The following is a 16,508-nucleotide window of genomic DNA, read 5'->3' as shown; positions in this document are numbered from 1 at the left end:
GAGTCGTGGCTGCCTGTCCCGTTTTGGCTTTGCCTCGGGCGAGTCATAACTGCCCTCCCACTAGGGGTTGGCCTCAGGCGAGTCGTTACTGCCTCTCCAAACCGATGGTGGTGGTGCACGCGGGGGCGGCGGAGGTAGGCCGATCATGGGGGCGGGGCGCTCATCTCCTCGAGGAAGCTGTCACCGCAGGGGGAGAGGGAGACAAGGAGGCACTACATATTTGTGACATGTCTTTAATTAGATACACCCATAAAACAATTATAAATATTGCATAAAAAATAAAATACATGCAAACAATAACCGTGTAAATTTCAAACTCATATTTACCGTGTCATGGTCTAGGTAAAGTAAAACCCTTCATTCAGCACTACATATTTGTGACATGTCTTTAATTGGATATAGCTCATCTGTTTTAGTTTCAACATCACTGTCTCCCTTTAGAAAGTTGAACTGAAAATCATTTTCTATGTGGACATGACCTCCAGATCGGCACTTTAGATGATCTTGAGATTTTATTAAATTTATGCAATAGTCTATCACCTGCAAGTGCGTAAGTTGTTGTTAAAAATACCAGGGTGGCTAAAAAATTATACATACAAGGGTCACCAAATGAAAACTAAGCATGAATTACCTCATTACCTAGATATCGTAGTTGAGGTTGAATGTAATCCAACATGAGTCGAGTTGGCTAGTGGGTGGGAGCCTAGGCATTCTGCTCAAGGCATCCAGGGTTCGATCCCTGAGCCGTGGTAGCAATTTTTTTGATGCGGGCGGAACAATAACGGACGAGAGAGGGCAGAACCGAGAGACGAGAGAGGGCAGAACGGGATGGCAGCCTATCCCTTACATTCTTCATATTAGTCTGCCATTCTCTGTTCTGCCCATTCCGTGTTCTGCCTTTCCGATTCCCTCCTCCCCGCGCACAGTCCATTCCCATGTTCTCCCACCATTCTATATCTATCATTCTCATTCCCCCTCCCCGCAAAGCCCATTTCCATTCCCACTGTTCTGCCCATTCCGTGTTCTGCCTTTCCGATTCCCTCCTCCCCACGCACAGTCCATTCCCATGTTCTGCCACCATTTTATATCTATCATTCTCATTCCCCCTCCCCGCAAAGCCCATTTCCATTCCCATTCCCCGTACAGCCGACACCTAGTTAAAATTAAAAAAATACAATGGCCCTAAGGGGATACGAACCCACTACCTCTCAAGCAAATGCTAGCAGTAGCTACCACTACACCACATATGTGTTTATGTTTATCTATAACAGAAAACACATCTACTACATCTCTTCCCAAGCCCACCTGCTACCCTTGCACAATGCGTAGTAGTAGATAAGTATCACCGAGATTCTTGAATTATATTTTTGGATGGAGTAGTATTTAAAGAAGAGCCTTGCATGCAATTTCTTTTGTTTGAATAATGTTTTCAACTTAAATTCCTTTTTTGCATGCGTGACATTTATTCTTCGTAATATTTTTCCATGGATCTGACTTGTGAGTCATTTTTATAAACCAACGGCAAACATGAATCCATGTTTCTTACTTGAAAATCCCGAACAAACACCATTAGCAGGAGACACTCGCGTTGGGGTCGCTCATCGACGGCAAGAAGAAACTTGGTGACTGCCAGTTCGACCTCTAGAAACAGTCCTACGTGTCCGCATGTGCCACTATGTACGACAAGCTCCGGCGTAGCCGCCGCTTGGACGCGGTGCAGAGCGGTTGCTCCGCACTGTCCATCGTCAAGCAGGGGACGTCATGGTCGTCGCCAACTTCGGCGACTCTCGGGTTGTTCTGGGCACCGCATCCGACGACGACGCCATCACGTCGTCTAGCTCATTGTCCACCTGAAGCCCAACCTGCCACGTAAGTCGCTACTGACTGGCCATGAATTCTTGTGCACTGAGACGATGGCCGTTGCTGACGTTGTATGAGTGTCCTCGAACACGATGTATGTAGAGGAGTAACGCGTCCGGTGGTGCAACGACCAGGGGTACTACTTTGCTGATGAGCCCGGGGTGCACTTCGTTTTACAGCCCAGCCAAGAGTCATCAGTACTCGGTATGTCGCGCGCGTTCGACGACTACTATATCGAGGACTGTGGCGTCATCTTGGCGCCAGAGATAACGCAGAGGAGGACCGACAACAATGACCAGTTCGTCATCCTCGCCACCGTTGGGGTAGCTTTTGTGCCTGCTTGTCTTTAATTCTCTTCGCAAACACATACTTGCCTTTTTGTTTAAGCAAAAGCGTATGATGGTACGTGTCTGATGACTAATGATGTACGAGCGAATTTCTTCCGGTATGTGTGGAACGTGCTCTCCAATGATGAGACCATACAAATCGTGACATATATCGAAGTCTGCATGATACTGATGGTTGCAATATAGTGCTGAAACAGATAGATTATAAATAACAAAATCTATATATGGACAGAATCATAAATTGATTATGAAACATTTTCTCACAACGGTATAACACACATTTTGTATATAAGTTATCGTAATATACTGGTATTATATATTCTCGTTGCAACACACGAGCATTCAGCTATTTATATTATAATCTTGGAAAAAAACAATAGGCTTGTTTGGTTCAGCTTTTTTCTGACCAGCTTTTTTAAAAATCTAGCTGTGGGGAGAATCTGGCTGTGGGGAGAATCTGAGTATCATAGGGCTCAGGATCTAGAAAGTGACGGATTCCTACTATTACACCGACTCAACCATTATGTGTTTATGTTGATTTTAGATGATTTTTGCTCCAACGAATTTTATAGAAGCTGACTGAAAAGCTGAACGTTTGGTAGTCCGCAGCAGCTTTTGGTGGCCAGAAGCTGCTAGAAACCGAAACAAACAGGCCCAATGTTTCGTTGTGACGTAAAGGGCGACACGGGCGCGGACGTGAACCCCGGTGCGGCGCCCCCTCCGTGGTCCACACTCGACTCCGCCTTCCACCGTAGCCGCAAGTTGGATCTGTCCTAGGAGCCCACTCCGGCACTACCGATTCGCACTCCTGCATAGACCAAGTCCCGTACACCACCTCCTCCTAGGCTACCCACGGCCACATTTGGACCCCGCACCGTCCGTGCACCGCGCCCACACGCCGAAACGGCGATCCCACACGCGACGTCGCCCACGAGGCCGCGGCGCACCTTGCCTGGCCGCAACAACCATTTCTTCTTCCTTTTTCTATATCGCGTTACGTCCCTACCCAGCGATCTAGGCCGCCGCCTCTCCTACTGCATCTCCCTCGCTCTCGTCGCCTCGTTCGCTTCGCCTCCGCCCCGCCCCGCCCCGAGCAGAGCGCAGCCCTATCCGGAGCTGGGATGGCGGACGCGAAGCAGCAGCAGCAGCAGCAGCAGCAGCCACAGCAGGCGGCAGCGGCAGCCACCGGCGTGTGGAAGACGGTCAAGCCCTTCGTTAACGGCGGGGCCTCTGGGATGCTCGCGACCTGCGTCATCCAGCCTATCGACATGGTCAAGGTACCGTATCACCGCACCGCTCTGTCACTCCTCCACTCGGCTTCCTTCACAGTGCTCGTGTGTGAGCTGGTGAGGCGGGATCGGGGCGTGGCGGCCTTAGATCTACGGGAATGGGGTTGCTTGCCGCGTGAATCAGTCGGTTAGATGCTTACCTGCGGAGTTTGCCCCTTTTTGGTTGGATCTGATGAATCGAGCGTGCCCTTGGGGTCAGCGTAGTGGAACTAAGCTTGCTGTTAGGTATTTTGGTGCGGCTAGCTTTAGATCCGTCGGAATTGCCATGACTGGATCAAGCATGCGTGGGTTGCTGGGAACTGAAGTTGTTCCTTTTCTTGGCCGCGCGATCTGTTTGTTAAGGATGGCACATTTCGCTTGCTGTAGTTACTTGGTTCCATGGGGATCGGTTTGTGTGCCGCGATTTTAATTGATGTGAGGTGGCCATCTGTGCGTTGCTCCTTGGTTCTCTTTTGCGAAGATCGGGATATCTATGGAGGTTGTTAGCTAGCCATTTGATGGTTTTCATTTCTAGTAGGTGGTTGTTTTTTAAGATGCCCTCTGATTTCCTCTTAGAAGAAGATACTAGTTTTTTATTGCCTCTATGTTTGAATGGAGTTGAGCAAATGTAAATATGTTAAATACAATTGTAGTTTCTTGGTGAAAATGTACTCGTTGAAAAATGTAAATATGTTATCATAATACCGTCGATGCTTCAACCTAAAAGAACCTTAGGTCGTAGGTAAAGGGAACCACATGTTTTAACTTCTGTCGCAACTTGAAAATTGGCTTAATAGATGTCACTGTTGAAAGTCTTGATGTCATGCCTTTTTGGATCTTTATACTCTAGGGCTCTTTGCACGTGGAGCCCATCTTGTATTAATTCTTATTATTGTTTTGGTTTCAGGTGAGGATCCAGTTGGGTGAGGGCTCTGCTGGTCAGGTCACAAGGAACATGCTTGCAAATGAGGGTGTCCGTTCTTTCTACAAGGTTTGTTTTGTTTTCCTGGGTGCTCTGTAACTTCTCCTTGTACAAAGTTCTAATACTTGTAACTTTGTTACTGACCCAATGCTATTGCAATTCACATATTTTAGTCCAAAGAAACTGAACCAGGTGTTAAGTTTGAGTATTTGATCTTGTGAACTCCTATTCTGTCTGTTCCTTCTATATAATGCAATATGTACATTTTCAATGTAGCACATGGTGCTGCATACTGCAACACTAAATATTTGTTGACCTTAAAATCTTAAATGCAATCTAGCGTATGGCGTTCTTACTCTATCTTCCACATTACAGGACATTTAGCCTGCGTAATTGTGTTGATATGTCATCTGCAATCAATTGGTATATTGGATTGACATATAGCTTAATTTCTCATATGCTTTTCATTGGCAGGGTTTGTCCGCCGGATTGCTGAGGCAAGCGACGTACACGACTGCTCGTCTTGGATCCTTTAGGTTTGTAATATTGTGTTGTTTTACGACAATTGACCAGTCATTACCTTTTGATTTCCTTGTGCAAAGATCTCTGAATCAGCTTGTTTTAGCATTCCATTTGAATGGGAGGCTGTTGTAGCATTGAGATTGTACCTACGCGTTGTTAGCTTCTAGTTGTTAGCCTCTGTCAGATATATGGTTGCAATCAAAAAAATGTTTGAGGAGCTGTTCTGTCTTCAAATGACTTTACCCTTGGAGTGCCATGAGTTTGATACTTATTTGTCTATCTGCACATTTATTTGTACGAAGTTTTCCATAAAGGAATGATGCTACTTAAGTTTTGTATGTCGTTAAGATAAAATTCTGTTTCACAAAAGGGGCCTATATTTTTTTTTGTGTTAGGTAAACTAAATGATTTTCGAGTTACTTAACTACTATATAATGTGAACAAATGTAGCATGTCCAATTAAATTCTTTTGTCAAAGCCATGCATGCGGATCTAAAATCAGCTATGAATACTGAAACTATTTTACCTTGGTTTGTGACAATGTTTTATCTTTTTGCATCTATAATTAGTATTTAGTTTTAACTAGAATATCTCGGATACATTTTTCAGGGTTCTAACTAACAAAGCAGTTGAAAAGAATGAAGGGAAGCCATTGCCTCTATTTCAGAAAGCTTTTATTGGTCTGACTGCTGGTGCAATTGGTGCTTGTGTTGGTAGTCCTGCTGATCTGGCACTCATTAGAATGCAAGCCGATTCGACCCTGCCAGTTGCACAACGACGCAACTATAAGAATGCTTTCCATGCACTCTACCGTATCAGTGGTGATGAGGGAGTCCTTGCGCTTTGGAAGGGTGCAGGTCCAACTGTGGTGAGAGCTATGGCACTCAATATGGGTATGCTTGCTTCCTATGACCAGAGTGTCGAGCTATTTAGGGACAAATTTGGCGCAGGAGAAATTTCTACTGTTGTTGGTAAGATTCTAGTGCCTACAAGCTTTTGAGGATTTCTGCTATGTTGTTGAAATCAAATGCTTATTTTCTTAGCTTCTGCAACTGACATTGCCCGGATCCTTTTGATTCTACTCATTGTGCTTAATTTTGTCAATTTCTGTACGTAGCCATGTTAGGCCTGCTGATCAGTTTCCTGATGCAATCGTCCAATTTGATTGCAGGAGCCAGCGCTGTTTCTGGATTCTTTGCCTCAGCATGCAGTTTGCCCTTTGACTATGTGAAGACACAGATTCAGAAGATGCAACCTGATGCGAATGGCAAGTACCCATACACAGGGTCTTTGGACTGTGCTGTGAAGACCTTCAAGAGCGGTGGCCCATTCAAGTTCTACACTGGTTTCCCGGTGTACTGCGTCAGGATTGCACCCCATGTCATGGTAAATAGAGAATACCTGGCTATACACTCCTGGACAGTCCACCTTTTACCTTATTTTTCAATCTGGTAACCATCCATTGATAATTTGAATGCAGATGACCTGGATATTCTTGAATCAGATCCAGAAGTTTGAGAAGAAGATCGGCATATAGGATTCCCATCGGACGGATACAGGGTTGACAGTTCTATGCTATTACTGCTTGACTCTGTAATAACATTCCAGCTGCTTTCGCACCATGGTAGTTGGTTTTGGTAGAGACAAGTCTGTTACAATTTTTTACCTTAGCTTTCCAATTATTGTGTTGCAATAATCGAATTAATTGTTGCTGGGGGATTTTTTTGGGGGGTTGGGAGGGTGGCATGCTTTTGTTGGCTGGGATGTAGCCATAAGGAGAGGGGGATACTGCCTAGTTATGTCATTGAATGGAATTGGACCATATTTTATACAGATTTTTACCTTCAGTTCTTTTAAACTTATTACATTTGGGACTTTTTTTTTGTAATGGAAACGATGGGAATTGATCTACTGTGAGATTATGTTCTCGGCCTGCTCGAGATTGTACCTGATAAGGTAACGGTGTGACAAGATGCCAATTTGAGAGGGTAACAGAGTGTGACAATACTCTATAATTGTACAGTTCCCTTGAATGACTCGTGGCTTAGACGTGCTCTATGTTATTGTACGGTTCCCTTGAATAACTTGTGACTTAGAAATTTAGCTTATATTAAGGTTATCTTGCATTGATTCATATACTCATTATTATAAGGTTCCCTTGAATGAGTCTGTATTATTGTAAGGTTTCCTTGAATGACTTGTGGCTCAGTAATTTGCCAAAGAAATTTATGTAACATTCATGTTATCTTGCAACGCGATCCATAGTGTGTATTATTGTACGGTTTTCTTGAATGACTTCTCTACTGTATTAAAGCATCAGTTTCAATGGTCGTACTGCGTCATTTATTTGCAAAAAAGCCTCTTACATTTTTTTGGAATGACCCTACCATCCTTCCTTACCTAACTCCTGGAAAATACTATATCTTTACTACTCAATTAGATACTACCGTAGGCGTCCACACCACCACACCCGCCTTCCCTCGCCAGTCGCACCCATCGCCTCGCCCCTCGAGATCCCCGCCGCCGCGCGCCGTAAGGACCCAACCGCAAGCGTTGCCTTGTTCGTCGTATTTCTTATCGAGGCAAACAGACCTGGATGTTGCGGCGCTGCGTCTCGACCTGTGAGGCTGCGAGCGCTTGTCGAAGTCGGGGACCATGCAGAAGCAGCGGTGGTAGCTCTTGACGAGGGAGTCGATGGCCTCCCGCACCAGCGTTGTGCATCCACCGAGGGGTTCTTCGTCGGCACCTCGAGCCGCAAAGGAATTCCATCAGCCTTGCGGGCTCCATTGGGGAGCTATCACGACAGGGCAGAGGCATCGGGGGAGCGGGACACGGGGCCTAGGCTGCAGGCGGCGTAGACACTCGATCCGGCAAGGATCCGCCGCGGGTTCCATCGGGGAGTCGGCGACGACAGGAATTGGGATGGCGGAGGCATCGGGGGAGCAGGACGCGGGGTCCAAGCTGCCTCATAGGTAATTATTGGAAGTTCCCTATGCCCAGGAACATGATTTGGATGTCGCCTAGAGGGTGGTAAATAGACAAATAAAAATTATCACTCTAAACTTAAAATCTTACTTTACTCGAAGACTGGATCACAACGGAATAAAGATTGCTTCGAGTAGGTGGCAGCGAAAATGAAGTTCCTGTCTCAAAGAGTCCTGCACTTCACAAGTAATTCATACCACAGATAATAGTAATATGAAGTGCACACAATAATAAAGCACCAGACAAAGAACAGAAACAGAAACAAGACAAGAGTCACAGCACAGAGCACGCAGGACACAAGGATTTATACCGAGGTTCGGCTAACCCTGAAATGTTTGCCTAGTCCTCGTTGGAGTTAGCCATACCTTGGCTTGGAGTATCTTACTCCTTCCTCCGATGTGCTCAAATATGTCAATGTGACAGATAGAGCCTTCCGATATTTTGATGATTGTTACAACGTTGCCACGGCTGCTTACAACCTTTCTTGATAGCACTCTGGTAAAGTAACAGTGCTCAAGATCTTGATCTTGCTCTTAGCAGCACCTTCTCTTTCTCTAAAGGCTTATAACTGCGCCTCTACACAAACTAGAGATGTACAGAAAAGAGGGAGAAAAAGAATTGATCACAATGATGTATGGACTTGTTGGCTGCACTTGTGTGTTTCAAAAGGGTGCCAAGGGGGTCCTTTTATAGCCCCAAACGAGCCCCTAGTCGTTGCCCTTTTCTAGGCAAAGAAGACCTCAAATATGAGAAATAACGACCACTTCTGCTGGGGCACCGGGCTGTCCGGTGCTCCACTGGAGCCTGCCGTCGTGGGATCTGATTGCCTCCTTCCTTTTGTGCTGACGAACACCGGACTGTCCGGTGCACCACCAGACCGTCCGATGTGTCAGCTAGCCGTTAGAGGCAGTCGTTGCCTCCTGAGGACTATTGGACTGTTCGGTGACCGGGCACGGACTGTCCGGTGCATGGGCCCGGACTGTCCGACATTTTTAGCTGAGACACCCGAGGCTAGACATTTGGTCGTCTAGGACACCAGACTGTCCGGCGCACACCGGACTGTCCGGTGCTACCCAGACAGCAACACATGTGTGTGTTTTCCGCTTCTTTCTTCCTCATTCATCTTCAACTTTTGGGAGGACTTTCCTGTGACTTAAACAAATACCTTTTAGAGTATAATTCAATTGAATAAGTCCTAGAAGATCACCTCTTTCATATCTTCTCCTATCTTTCCTGTTTCACCTCAACCAGAGCTCTACTTTCTAATGACCTTGTTTTTCATCTTGAGCTTGATCTTGAGCCTTATGACTTACACCACATAACAATAGATGTTACCTCATTGATTGTAAGTCATGTTCTTAGGTGATGATCCTTGATGCACCATAGCTCTTCTCAACTTGATCAACCTTGATTTAGCAAGTCATCTCCTTCAACCCTGGCTTTGGGTTCCTCGGCCTCTTTGACCTTCTCCCATGCACTCGGTACCTCGAAGCACTTCTTGCTTCCATCTTTGGCTTGATCAGTTGTCTCCAAGCTACGCACACCAATCTCACATAAGCAGTGTTCTACATTACTTGTGATGTCCATAACATAATCAATTCAGCCTTTGGACCATCACTCTTGAATACTAGTGTTGAGCTTCACAAACTTTATAATAAGTACATGCCCAACATTTAACATACCTGTCAGTCCTTTAATTGGATTGTCATTCAAACCACCAAATCCCACAAGAGAGCTTTCAATTATGCGACCACACAGAGATTTCCTTTCTCATTGTTGAGAGTTTAATTTAAGTAAATGTTGAATGTTGGGTACATTATGTATTATTATGAGTAGTTTTTGCTGTTTCATATCCTTTTAGGGTGTGAATGTTTCATATCAGATTCTCTTGAGATCTAAGATCATCCTTCTGTATTATTATGTGTAGTTCCTGCTGTTTCATTTTCTTTTAGGGTGTGCAAGTTTCATATCAACTTCTCTTGCGATCTAAGATCATCCTTTCCTATTTTCAGGATTTAACATCCGATGTGATAAATTCACTGACACTTTTGGCGGTGAGTTCACTTCCCCTAGCTTTCTCTTACAATTTCGTTTCGGCTTGTTTACGTTTTTTACTTGGTTACTGGATCATTTTCACCTTTTCGGTATAGTCATATGGACCATCGATTATCATCACAACTCTTTTTTTTTTGAGAGAGAGAGAGGGAGGGAGGGACGGAGGGAAAGAGTGGGAGATGTGTTCACAGTTCGAACTACCAATCAAGGGTAGTATACTTCATACAGTACGTACGAGTAGAAAACATATACCAGGGTAACTTAGCTACTGTCAAAACCCACGGTATTAACACTTGATTCCTACTATTCAAACATATATGCATTCTGAATTACTGATATTGCTAGAAACTCATGCCTATCAGCCTATGTGTCCAATGAAAATTTCTTTGGCATTCCTTTTACACCAAGATGGTACAATTGTAGCGGCATGATTCCAAAATGATAGAGAAAGCAGGAGATGGGCAGCAGAGAGAAGATTATTAATTGGTGCCATGTGTCCTGAACAACAGAGAGAAGATTGTACCAACTACACTACACACTTGATTCCGTTTCTTAGGCTAATTTTCTACATAGGGGGAGACTGAAAAATAACACACAAGCGGCTTATCAGTTTCCCCTTTCAGCAGATTCTAAAATTTTCTCCTTTCTTAGGCGTTGTGTTCAGGCTTGCATGTAAATCTACAACACAGGAAAATATAATTACACCATCAAAAGGCTTTGTGTAGGTGTGCTTTTATCATGACTAAGGTTGTGTTCTTTAAATATGCACATGAGGATATGCATGGCATTTTATTAAATCGTCCACTGAGAAACCAGTGCATGAAGCGGATTGGGTAGATATATCTATGAACTAAAGCACCGTAATTGTTGGGGTGAAAGGATCACGATGCCCAAGAGGGGGTGAATTGGGCTTTTCTAAAAATCAACACTAATTAAAACCTAAGCAAGAGCTAAGCAAGAGCCCAACTTCACCCCAACAACTAGCACTAAGAATATAATACTAGAAATGCAACAATGCTAAGACAATACTTTAAATACTTGCTAAACAAATACACAATGTAAAGTGCTTGAATTAAGTGCGGAATATAAAGCAAGGTTTAGAAGACTCCTCCAATTTTTCCCGAGGTATCGAAGAGTCGGCACTCTCCACTAGTCCTCGTTGGAGCACCCGTGCAAGGGTATCGCTCCCCTTGGTCCTCGCAAGAACCAAGTGCTCACTACAAGATGATCCTTTGCCACTCCGGCGCGGTGGATCCCTCGAGACCGCTTACAAACTTGAGTCGGGTCACCAACAAGATCTTCACGGTGATCACCGAGCTCCCAACACCACCAAGCCGTCTAGGTGATGCCGATCACCAAGAGTAACAAGCCGTAGACTTTCGCTTTACCAAGAGAAGCCTAATGCAAGTGGTGTGTGCTCTAGGTGGCTCTCGCTAGCGCTAATGAGGAACAAACGCGGATTAAGATTCTCTAATCTCCTCACTAGGCTTTTGGTGCTTGCAATGCTCTAGCAATGTGCTGGAATAAATGTGGAGTGCAAGACATTGAATATGGTGGGTGGAAGGGGTATAAATAGCCCTCACCCACCAACTAGTCGTTACAGGCAACTTTCTGCGCACTGGCGCACCGGACAGTCCGGTGCGCCACCGGTGCGCCAACGGTGCGCCACCGGTGCGCCAACGGTCGTTTCCAACGGCTAGTTCTGACAGCTAGCCGTTGGACTCATGGCACACCGGACAGTGAACAGTCATTGTCCGGTGCACACCGGACAGTCCGGTGCACTGTCCGGTGCGCCACTAAAATTCATCTCTGAAACCTGCGCTCTCGGGTTTCTGGGTGGAGAAGGATCTTCCCCGGGCCAGCCAGGCCCCACCTGGCAGAGGGTGCACCGGACAGTCCGGTGCACACCGGACAGTCTGGTGCCCCTAGGGCCAGAAACCCTAACTCTTGTTTTTCAGCTGATTTTCAAATCGGTTTTCGTTCTAACTTGTGAGTGAGTTCTAGAGTGACACCTGGCATTGTATGTGAGTGTGATTGTGCACCAACACTACACTAGAACTCTCTTGGTCAAACTACTCATCGACAACCCCTCTTTATAGTACGGCTAAAAGAGAATAAAAGACCTAACTAAATCGCGAGTGTCCACATCTCCTTGACACTCGGACTCCGTAGACTTTCACCTTTTGTTTCATCGGTTTAGCCGTCGCTTCGAGTTCTTATCTCCGGGATTGTTTTCACGTTGTAGTACTTCTACCTGTCATGCGACCTAACTTACCATTTGTCTCTACAAAACATACGTTAGTCACATATAATATTACGTTGTCATTAATCACTAAAACCAACCAGGGGCCTAGATGCTTTCAATCTCCCCCTTTTTGGTGATTGATGACAACCCTACAAGTTTTGAGAGAGTAGTTTGTTTTGAAGTTTCTATCAATAGAAAGGATGGTTAGTTATACTCAGTAATCTTTGACGGAAAGAACGTGTACCATAATAATAAGAGTGAGCGCATACACATCATAAGATTCTTGTTCATATAAAAGTGAAGTTAAATCAATGAAACAAGAACTAGAAGACTGGTGATAAAATATAAGGTGAAAACATAATACACACAGTCAATCATAAGCAACGAGAGTATATAACGAGTTTGTGAGCCAAAAACATCAAGCTAGTACAGAGAGTAGCAAGTACATATATTACATCAAAATGACTCTCTACTAACTCTCTAACTCCCCCTAGCTCTCACAACTCATATCTCTCCCCCTTTGGCGTCAAACACCAAAAGGGTACCCGAACCTAAACATCTGAAGCGGGAAGAGGCGGCGAGGGCGCATCCGGTCGCGGTCGAGGCAGCAGAGCGAACGCCGGTGGAGGGTCAGAGTCAGTCTCAGATCCAGGATCTGTGGTAGAAGCTGGAGCTGGTACTGACTCGGACTGAGGCCACGCTGCAGGAGCTGCCAGAACAGAAGTGGTCACAGATACTGCCACAACAGTAGTGGTAACAGCAGATGCTGGTGGCACTGGCGGCTGCGGGCAGACAGAGCTGAGAACCAGAGAGGTGAAAGCTAAAGTGACCGGCCAGAGCGGAGAAGGACCAACAGAAGGAACAGGGGGTCCTGACAGAATCGATGGCACAACTGGAGCGTGAAGCGGAGGAGGTGGAGTAGACTGAACCGGAGGAATTGAGACACCAGACTGCTGTAGCATAAGAGCCATGAATGCCTTGCTCTCAGCCCGATCCTGGAGTAGCTGCTGCTAAAGCGCATCCTGCCTGTCCTGCATGTTCTGAAACATCGAGAGCATCCTCTCGGATAACCGGGCCTGCTCGGCTGCCAGGTGAGCCTGCTGCTGAGTGATAGACTGGAGAATCGAAGCAAGAGCAGGGTCCATAGCCGGAGGGGCAGCAGGGGCAGCACTAGAACTCCCAGCCTCATGATCATGTGAGCGTGGAGGCATAGGAGGCGGAGGCGGAGGAGGAACCCCAAAATCATCATCATCATCATCATCAGCTGCTGTATCCTAAGTGTCGAACTGACGAAGAGCAGCGTCCTCGGCCTGAGAGTCAAAAACAGGAGCAGAAGCTGGCACAGGAGCCGCAGGCGCAGGACGGTAGGATCCAAAAACGAGGCGTGAGGCCTCAAGTGTGCCCTGAAACCGAGGAGGCTGAATCAGCTACGCAAAGATGTGGCATAAGTAGTGAGCATATGGCAACTGTCTACGAGCACGAATCCCATCCAAAACGGTGTCCTCGATCTCACAAATAAGGAAATCCACGATGTCAAACTCAGAGTGGGAGACCAGGGCACCAAGGAGCCAGAGCTGAATATGTGTGGTAGCCTCCCTGTATCCCATCCTCGGCAGAAGAGTCCGTCTGATAAGCTCAAATAAATACTTGGCTGCTATAGTAAAATCTGCCGGTGAACGTCGCGACCCATCTGAGAAGGGCGGGCGGAACAGAGCCGCGACGTGAGCTGTACCCGGAGCCACACCGCCATGAGGGCGACGAGGAGGGTCAGAGGTGCCGTAGCAGAGGCTGTGAAGACGAGTCGTCGACTCGGGAAATCCAAAGAGCTGGCGAATCTGAGTTGCAGTAATGGTGACATCCTCTCGCTCAAAACGAAACCTCATCCAGTGATGATCCGGGTCTATCCATACAGAGGCGTAGAAGACTCGGACCCACTCCTCAACATACCTGCCGCTGGTAGTCAAAAGGGTCAGAAGGCCAGGCAGATATGTGAGGTGTGCCTCAGAGTCAGCACCGGCGGCGAGCAGAAAAGCTGGAAGGTCCAAGAGCCGGTGCACTCACATAGCTATCTGAGTAGACATCTGAGCTCTGAAAAACGACTCCTGAATATGTGTGCTGAATAGGTCAACTGCTGCAGGGTCCCTCTGAGCTGGTAACCAAGACTCTACGGGTACGTATCTGAACCTACGTACCAGTGCCGCTGTAGCACGCTGAAGGTCAAAGAGTCTGGGATCCGCAGCAAGTGGTCGAACCTCAGTCTCATCGCGCTCCCGGAATCGAGGTGGAGGGACAGGAGGAGCTGAAGCGGGAGCGGGAGGAGGAGCAGTGGAAGCTGGCGTAGTGGAGGTAGTGGGTGTGGCTGTGGTGGTGGATGACGCAACAGGTGTGACGGGAGCAGGCAGAGTGGGTGGTGGAGTGGAAGCAGTGGTGTGAGTGGAGGAGCGAGGCCGGGAGGCGAGACGACGAACACGGTATGCAATCTGATCTAATGGAGTCTGCGGCTGATCTCCAAGCTCGGCCTGCGCAGCGGCTGCTGCTGCTGCTGCTCCAAGTAAACTGTCTTGCCCTTGACCTGCCTGAAGGGGCGACGAGGATCCTCATCATCGCCTCCCCCTGGCGCCGACACATTCTTCATGCGCGACATCCTGAACTGATGACTGCAAATGAGAGAGAGTGACTAAGCACAGATCGATAATATCCGATAGAATAGTAAAGGATGAGATGACTACCTGGAAAGCTCACACGAGAGGTGACGATCCAGGCAGGACAGGAGACGGCACACGGGCAATCAAGGTCACTGAAATGACAGAAGAGGTGAGCACGTATTAGTCACATAGTCATAAGTATATGAAATGTGAATAAATACATACACAGAGAAATATGGCACAGGAAACACGAGATGAGACGATCGAGAGGTCAAACGACGTGAAAACGACGTTTGAACGATAAACAGTGCCATAGGAGGTTTGGAATTTGAATTGAGGCACGAAACGACATGAAATTGAGCCAATACTTCACGAATAGGTTTATATAGGTGAATATGAGTGAAGTGTGTGCTTGGTTTGAATTTAGGCGAAGAAAAAGAGATTTGGGCACTCGGCTCGGAAATGATCGCTCGAAACGGGGAATTTAGTGAAATTGAAGCCTGGAATCTCAGATTGGTGTGAAATTTGGCAAATATGTTACTGGAAGTGTTGTGAAGGTGCCTGAAAAATTTGGGTTCAATTGGAGCATTTTTGGCTGGTTTGGGCATTTCACCGAGCACGTGACGTGCAGAGTTCTAGGGTTTCGGTGAAACGGCTATTTGAGGTGGGAAAACCCTCCCGAAGGAGCTAGGAACCTGCAAGGACACTCAATGGCCACAAGGGAACACATTTCACAACTTGGTTTCACTGGATTTCACAGGAAATAGGAATTCACTCACAAGGGTGAAAAGGGTGCTTCACAGGAGACAGGAGCACATACAGAGAGAAAAAGGGAAAGAGAGAAAGAGGGATTCTCACCAGAGAGAGGGAAGGGGATGAGCAGGAGCAGGGTCGCCGGAGAGGAGGGAGGTCGCCGGCGACGGGGGGAAAGGCGCCAGAGACAGAGAGAGGACGCTGGCAGGGGAGAAGAAATGAGCCTGGGCTCGGGCTCGGGCAGAGAAGAGTTTTTTAAAAACCGAGTATGGGCGCACCGGACAGTCTACAATGCCTGTCCGGTGCACACCGGACAGCGCACAGTAGCTGTCCGGTGAACCACCGGACAGCGCATAGAGAAAGGAGTTTTAGCGTGCGGCTGCCGGTGCACCGGACATTGCACAATGCAGTGTCCGGTGCACACCAGACTGTCCGGTGAGCCCAGACAGAGGGAAGATTGGAAAATTTTGAATTTTTCTATCTAATTTCCAACCAAACCAAATCCCAACTTATAATCACACAAAATAACACTTGTTGGAACAGGTATTGGCACCCTCATATACTTTTCAAAATATTTTGCCATAGGCTAGATAATTTTTAGAGAAAATAGGCAAATGGTGAAATTTGCATTTTGGCTTGCACTAGGGGTTTTCATGAGTGATTTGAGTGTTGAATACTCCCCCTAAGTGCAGTACCTCATGCATATTTCAAGAACCAACAATTGCATAATAAGTAAGAATTTAAGTGCTAAAAGCTTAAAACTAAGACTTGTCAAGTTTGACCCGAGTTAAGCTTTTTCACTCGCTTTGTTGGCGGTTATCTCAACTAGGTTAGACAAGCCCTAGATGCAATACAAGAAATTTTAAACATGCAATGCAAGCTTGACAACACCATTTGACATTTTAC

The 16,508-nt window shown here is 46.5% G+C and overlaps 1 protein-coding gene across 1 annotated transcript; it reads left to right on the top strand.

Annotated features, from left to right (window-relative positions):
- Positions 1-3,188: 3,188 nt before the first annotated feature.
- On the top strand, positions 3,189-6,770 carry LOC100500990 (mitochondrial 2-oxoglutarate/malate carrier protein). Its single transcript, NM_001397528.1, has 6 exons — positions 3,189-3,484; positions 4,383-4,466; positions 4,872-4,933; positions 5,529-5,890; positions 6,091-6,305; positions 6,400-6,770. Exons 1-6 carry the CDS (start codon positions 3,329-3,331, stop codon positions 6,454-6,456), a joined length of 936 nt encoding a protein of 311 aa, NP_001384457.1. The 5' UTR covers positions 3,189-3,328; the 3' UTR covers positions 6,457-6,770.
- Positions 6,771-16,508: the final 9,738 nt, after the last annotated feature.

The sequence above is a fragment of the Zea mays genome, chromosome 6 (genome assembly GCF_902167145.1).
Source record: "Zea mays cultivar B73 chromosome 6, Zm-B73-REFERENCE-NAM-5.0, whole genome shotgun sequence".
NCBI lineage: Eukaryota > Viridiplantae > Streptophyta > Magnoliopsida > Poales > Poaceae > Zea > Zea mays.
This window is presented reverse-complemented; position numbering and strand designations above follow the sequence as displayed.